Source organism: Notothenia coriiceps, unplaced genomic scaffold (assembly GCF_000735185.1).
Source record: "Notothenia coriiceps isolate Sejong01 unplaced genomic scaffold, NC01 NC01_scaffold00020118, whole genome shotgun sequence".
Classification (NCBI taxonomy): domain Eukaryota; kingdom Metazoa; phylum Chordata; class Actinopteri; order Perciformes; family Nototheniidae; genus Notothenia; species Notothenia coriiceps.
The window spans coordinates 13,672-21,139 of NW_011352819.1; the positions used below are offsets into that span (position 1 = coordinate 13,672).

At 40.6% G+C, this 7,468-nt stretch overlaps 1 protein-coding gene across 1 annotated transcript in view; it reads left to right on the forward strand.

The window, feature by feature from the left end:
• The window catches only part of barx2 (BARX homeobox 2), an 11,828-nt gene extending 6,378 nt beyond the window's left edge, over positions 1 to 5,450 (forward strand). Inside the window, exons 3-4 of the mRNA XM_010779366.1 lie at positions 3,468 to 3,552; positions 3,912 to 5,450. Of these exons, the coding sequence (XP_010777668.1) occupies positions 3,468 to 3,552; positions 3,912 to 4,193 (367 nt within the window). The 3' untranslated portion in view covers positions 4,194 to 5,450. The remainder of the gene's footprint in view (positions 1 to 3,467; positions 3,553 to 3,911) is intronic.
• The last annotated feature ends 2,018 nt before the right edge of the window (positions 5,451 to 7,468 follow it).

Consider the following 7,468-nt stretch of genomic DNA (forward strand, 5'->3'; position numbering starts at 1 on the left):
TGGCACCTCTTTAAAATCTGACACCTTCCCAACTCAGCCACATCCACCACACCCCCCCCCCCCCCCCACACACACCACACAACACACACACACACACACACACACAACACACACACACACACACACACACACACACACACACACACAACACACACACACACACACACACACACACACACACACACACACACACACACACACAGCAGGGTTCTGTGAATACATAGAACAGCTGAACAAGAGAGCTATCAAAGTGTTTGACAGAAAGACACATTCATACCACCACTGTACCATCCTTGAAAAATACAATTTCTTGAGTTTTGACAATTTTAAGTCTTTTAAAAGTATGTGTTTTTTTTATAAATGTTTATATGGACTGGCCCCCCCCCCTTAGGGGAATTCATCCACAAAAGAAACCACTGGACGCTGCACTAGGTCAGAAACCAGAGGAGACTGTGAAGTCCACCGTAGACGGACAACTTCTGGACAAAATGTCCTCTCCGTTAAAGGCAGCTCATTGTGGAATAGCCTCCCAACTGAGATACGGGATTGTCCCACTTTGAACAGTTTTAAAGGACAACTCAAAGAATGGTTGAGAAACAAACAGACGAGCAATCACCGCTAAATGCACTTTAACACAGGGGTATCTCCTCTTGCACTTTATATGTCGTAGCATACATTGTACTGCCATGTGGTAAATGCTTGTATGCTGCTCATGCTCTTTCTGCATATCATTTGCTATGTATATAAATGTCATGTTCTTATAAGTTGTATGTGACGGGACTACGGATGGAAATTAGCTCAAAGCTAAAATCCGGCTCATTTACGCTTGTAAGCATTATTTTGTTTTAACGTGTTCATCAATGTGCACTGTCCCGGTTCAAATAAACGATTAAATGAAATGAAATGAAATTAGTTACATGACATTTAACAAAGCCATGTGTGAAAGGTAACTACCACAGTTTTTTCATTTCAACCAGATGTAAGAAACGCTTACAGCTTGTAGGCGTCACTCAACTGTGACATTTTGATAACCCGCATACCTGACATAGAGCACATTATGAAAGCACAGCAAACGCACATTTGTAAAGCCGCAACTGCAATTATCAAGCTGTGGTTAACCCAACATCATAATTTTTGATTTATCCTGTGGGGAACGCTAATGTAATGTGAATTTTGTCAAAGCCAGAGCATTACCTCATCATTCTAGTTGAGACAAGAGGAACGTTTTAACCCTGAGCTCTCCAAAAGCAAAAAAGGGCCCAACAAAGAAACACTGCCTTATTCAAGAGAGCAGGGACGGAGGCCAAAACAAGCACACACACATGTACTACAGTGATTTACTGCCAATCATTTCACACATGTGCAGGTGTATAAAAACATTTCTACCATAATATGAAGTAATCTACATGTTAATATCCATGTCTTAAGTTCCATTTTTCGGTTCAACTTGTGGACCTGACATGAGGTTGGACTTTATTTTATTGAACGGCTCACTTTTATATTTTGCCTACAGGCTTTTTTTCCAATATAACTCAGAATAATATTGAGCCATATATGTTATAAAAACGTTCATTCACATGCGCAGTAGGAATTTGAAACTGCCAGTGAGCCTTTGCATCGAGCAGAAATTGGAAGTCTGCACACTCCCCCCATTACTCATCCATTTTTTTATTGAGAGTAAATCAGCTGGGATTAAAAACAGAAACAACTTCATGTAAAGTATCTGCATGCATTTAGAAAGGCAAATAGCTACACAAACATCGTACACAATGTATCCTGTTGGCAATGTATCTGAAAACACATTTGCATTTTTGAAATAAACCAGATTTATTTGTCATGGCGTTTACATCCCGTCCGTGCAGAAAAACTCCCACGATGCATTATTAAATATATCACATCTTGGCTTGCCTGGAGCCGTTGGAAAGATGCCAAGCCTTATCTTAAAGCAGAAGCCCCGAGGCTGAGCGCTACTCAGTGATCAAACCCAAGCAACCTTACGAATCGCTGTGCCAAAATAATATGTCCTGTCAAAATATTAGATTCTGAAACTGTGTAGAGAATTAATTAAATACCCCGTTGCAGGAAAAACATCAATATAGAAAATCCCCCTTTAAAGCCCCACATCAAAGGTGTGGCGTGCTCCCCACTTGGGTTTGTTATGATCAAGAGATAACTTTAATTTTCTCAACCTACTCTTGGCTCGTAAACTGTGCGGTTTTAAAACTGAGACGACATGCGGGGGCAAGAGGAACCAAAACCAGAAATATCCCTGAAAAGACTTATTTATATCACAGATGAATAACGATTTTAAGCAGCGTTCAATTATAATAATTAGTACCTTAATGATCCCCACTGTCATCATCATCAATGTGGAAAAACTTTTCGGTTACACCAAAGATTCCCTTTTTGAAATGTGTAACAAAATTGCCTTCAGGGACTTCGATAATGTTTCTGTTGCTTTGAGTGTGTGGTTTCTCTCCATTCAAAACTAATGACCGTAAATAAGAGGGTTGTTTTCTTTTCTGAAATTACTTTTCCTTGCCTCCAGTTGTTGAACGGCTACAGACTGGGGCACGCATGCTAGTAAAGTGTGATAGACAGCTTGATTGCCTTTATGTCTGGTGTTTTTTGAAGCACAGACCCACACGCACATGAGAACCATACACAGCCCTTTATGTTAGGTATAAGGGTTTGTAGATGATCCCTTGAATTTAAGGGGTTTGTATCTGTTCTGCTTTTTAGATTCTGTTCACGCCTTTTTCTCCGTCTCGGCTTCCGCTTTCACCATTAAATGAAAGCCAGCTACTTTCACTGGGGGTTTGTGGTGGGGGTGTGAACCCCTTCATCCGACTACGAAGAGCAGCGAATAGGAAATCTCATTTTTAAGAAACCCAGATAAACCTTCATTTCCTTTACAAATTGAGGCCGTGTCCACTTTATCTGTCCCTTCCTGAAGTATCACATCACACACATCCAATAGCCCTATTAGTCATGGATCAACACATGTGGTGGATGCATTCAGGGTTTCCTCCAGACTGCCCCAATCGTCCGACTACATGCGCTGTGATTGGATTACTGACTTCTGTACAGATGTTTGAAACAGTGCTTCCTGTGCTGCAGGTGTCAAACTGCAGCTACTAGCAGATCAGCTTTGATGTGAGATTCAAAGACTGAGTATAAGAATAGGACTTATACTGTACTTAAGTCTGACATCCTGGCAACCTCTAGGCATGAGACTGCGTTATACAGTATACTGACTAGAAGGTAAAAAACACAATTAGTGTCAAGATTCTTATATTTTCTTTATTCTCCTGTTATTGGGAGAAACAAGGCAGAGACAGTCTACCTGGTTGTTTGCTGATTTTTAAAGCATGTGTCAGGGTTTAACAGTACATAGCCTGTTCAAGTTAAAGAAGTACATGAAACGTCCATCTAACGTGCATTTTGTTTTGTTTTTTGATTTGTAGGTTAGACCTGGCCCAGTCACTTGGCCTCACACAGCTCCAGGTGAAGACATGGTACCAGAACAGGCGTATGAAGTGGAAGAAAATGGTAAGAGACATACACATTGTCATCTTTAAAAGTATGTTTTTTTTTTAATCAAAACGCATTAATTTAACTGCTGACTTACCAATCCATGTAAACCTGGTTTGAACTATACATGTAAGAGTAGCAAGCGGTATGACAGGAAGGGAGGGTGTGGTGTGATGTGTGACCGATGATGGCTGCAGGGAGAGCAAACACTTCTGTGAGGTCAACAACTCGGAGAACAAAAAAGAGCTGAAATCGTTAAAGATATATGAGTGCTCAAGGGGCAGCGAGAAGCAATACGTCTTCTCCTAATTACTATAATAGCAACTGCTGCCGCCATTTGTCACCAGTCCACTAAGATTGTCTCTGTGTTATTCTAGGTGCTCAAAGGAGGTCACGAGGCCCCGACTAAGCCCAAGGGAAGACCCAAGAAGAACTCCATTCCAACCACGGAGGAAATCGAGGCTGAAGAGCGAAGAGTAAAGGTGGAGCAGGAGGATAAGATGAGGTGGGGGACAAAGGAGTCAGTGCTGGGTCACGGAGGAGAGGCGTCTCAGAGCGAACCTCAAGACCTCAGTTCAGAAACTCACAACCTGGCGATAGGGGGGTCCGAGCGGGAGCTGCCCCTCCTGATGCAGCCAGAGAGCCACGCAGCTAGCTAAGCCAGGACAAAACCAAAGACTGAAGCCAACCTGAAAACAAATAGTGCCTCAGGATCACTGTAAAAAGCCTGTGTGGTGTTTCTTTGCTTTAGGGATTTGACTGGAAACATATTGCTGGAGTCCAATCTTTACCTAATGCAGCCTTTTTTTGTGTTTTAGATAAGGTACAAAGAGATGAAACGCATAGACACTGATTGCACTGGTAATGTTTTTGGTCTTAACATTTTTATTTGAACAGGTGCCTGGTACAAGGAGCATAAATCTGTCAGATCAAAGCAAGTGTCAAAGCAAAACAGGTATCACCACATTACCTTATTGTGCATTACAGTGATCAAACAAACCGCCTCCAAGCTGCCTCACATAGTGCATGTGCCAAAATATCAAGATTTGCCTTACTGTAGTGTCTCTGTATATCCATGTATTATAAATGACTTCACTGCCAAAAGCTATAACATTAAACGGCTACGGTGCCTTGTCGGTCTCAGAGGAAAGCATTTAAAATGTGGGTAAAATAACTATAAAATGCAAGTATATATTTTTTACAGTGGTTTTCGATTACAAGTGCCGTTTTTTGAGACAGAGTTGTGATGTTTTGAAGAACACTTCCATGTTTACATTGGAGTTCTTCTGCACAGCTTTAAGGTGTTTATTTGGTCAGTAAAGCTTGCCTTTTTTATTTTTCAAATCTGAACAATGTCTGCCAAGCCATACACTGTATCATACTGTAGAAATGTGTATAAAGTTTAAAATATATGGTCTTTTGGAAATAAATGTAAAACAGTATTTTTAACTGCTGTTTTGAATTGGATTAAAATAGTTTGTATGTATGTTACTGCCGTCCCTGAGCTTTCTTTCTCTGAAGTTTCATGGGAGTTGTCACGAGGCCACAAACACTCTTAAGCTGTCAGAGATTTTCAGGTGGAATAAATCATAACCTGTGCGAGAGACGCACAGCATATGCTGAACATTTAAAATCTCTAAGACCTTTTTTAGCCTGCAGGCCGAGTACCCAAATCACTATGTTAGACTTGCATTAAATAACACTGTCTCTAACTGCCTGTCACTGACTTCTCTTGTACACCTGTACTCTCTTCCCTCCAAAGAATTGTAATTAAAGCCTTTCACTTTTTGAATTATACAGATTTATTTTTATTTGTTATTGTTTAATATGAAAAAGTGTAGTATTTTTCTGATGTAAATAGTGCTTGTTTGGTAAGCTTGCTTGCAGTTTTTTTTAGGTTTGTCTAAAATCATTTTTACTATATACAAGTGTGTGTTTATGTATTTAAATACACTTAATAAAAAACAATCATATAAATTCCACTTGTTTTTATTTGATGCAAATTAGTTATGATTGCTCAAAGATAAAAAAACACCATATTTTTGGGTGCGTCTCTAATGAGAATAGTTCCACAAATAACTAAAGTTGCCTACAGGTCAAAAGTGCTGTCACGTCATGCTAATCAGAATCAGAATCAGAAACAGGTCTATTGCCAGATAGGTTCGCACATACTAGGAATGTGACTTGATGTCATGGTGCATACATACAACATAATTGTGTGTGTGTGTGTTAGTGTGTGTGTGTGTGGTCTAGCATTACCGTCCTTGTGGGGACCTACATTTGTGGACACAGCCACGTGTGGGGACTCGCCTCCCTTATGGGCACAAAATGGAGGTCCCCATGAGGGGAATCATTAATTTGAGGGTGAAGACTTGGTTATGTTTAGGGTTAGGATTAGGCATGTGTTGGTTATGGTTAAGGTTAGGATAAGTCTCCAGGAAATGCATGTAGGTCAATGTAATGTCCCCTGAAGTGATGTATACATGGTATGTGTGTGTGTGTGTGTATATGTGTGTGTATATGTGTGTAAAACAAACAGTTACTGTAGGTTGAAGTTCGGGCAGATCCATTACCGAGGAAGCTTTTGAAGATGTATTATCTGTAGTCAGAGTTTGCCATAAATCACGATCAAGAGAACAAAGCATTTTAAGCACTTTGTGTTGTGACATTTATCATCTTTATCTGCAGAGCAAACAGGTTGGTCTGCATTGAACCTGCGGGCTCCCTGTGACCCAGAGCCCGCCTGAAGAGTATTTTGAGTGCCTGATACCGGACATGGATGGTTTGTAAAGCAAACAGCACAGGTTTGCATTGAGTGAAGTGTGTGTGCGTGTGTGTACGCCCTTTGTAAACATTGTAAGTATGCTTCATGTGTGTGCGATGCATTCAACAGAAGAAGCTGCCACACTTCCAAGAAGAAGTGTGGCAAGAAATCGAACAAAAAAAAGTGACTTATCTTGTGTTGTGTTTTCCTTTGCAATACAAATTGATTTATGCAGCACCTTTTGCTTCCTGTTGGAGCCTATTTAAAAGCACAGTTGCCATTTTGGCACAATTGTTGAGTGTGATTACAACAAATGCAAAAACATACAGTTTGAATGTGGTTTTGATTTAGTGAACTTGTCTAGAACAATCCACAATGACCATAGCAGTTTAATATTACGCAAGGGACCTTTATATTTAATTGAATGACATAGGTATAACGTGAAAGGTGTGTGCATGGATTGCTATAAACAAGTAATAACTTTCATTTTGTAATATTAGTCATAACCCTTGTATTGTCAGTTTGCTTTTACTATTGAAGAACAACATTCAACTGCCAATTTAAAGGAACTTGTATTACTCCTTTGATAATTCATGTTAACAACTGTTGACATACAGTACAGTAGCTATTTATTGGAATACATTACACTTTGATTGTTCAGAACTGGCCTTGCCCTTTGCTTTTGCAGAATGAGCCGTGACTCACCTCCTCGCCACCTGGTTAATTAAATATAATATTTTTTTTTTTTAGAAAGCCACTGGAGCATGGTAAGTGTATCGGCCTTAATTGTAGGGAATGAGGACACACATTTTCTTATTAAATATCCTTTGTGGACACACAGGCTCTGGCAGGCAGGTCTGTGATAAACCGCACTTTGCATGTCTCCACAGGCCGCTGAGCTGCAGGCTAATTGTTGTGTGGCGAGGTGAGAAACTGGCGGCCTAATTGGAGAACCAGTTTTTTTCTCACAGGTCCTGGTTCAGGTGCAGGTCACAGGAGTGGAGTGCTGTCAAGCCTAGCGACCCCCCCCCCCACACTCCCTCCTACCACTAAGACATCCATTGCACACCTTCAACTGTCAGCTTAGCGTTCACTCAGGTAGTTAGCAGAGGGCTGATGTGAGGGGAGGAGTGGGTGTAGCTCACGGTGTGTCACCCTCATTTGTGTCAT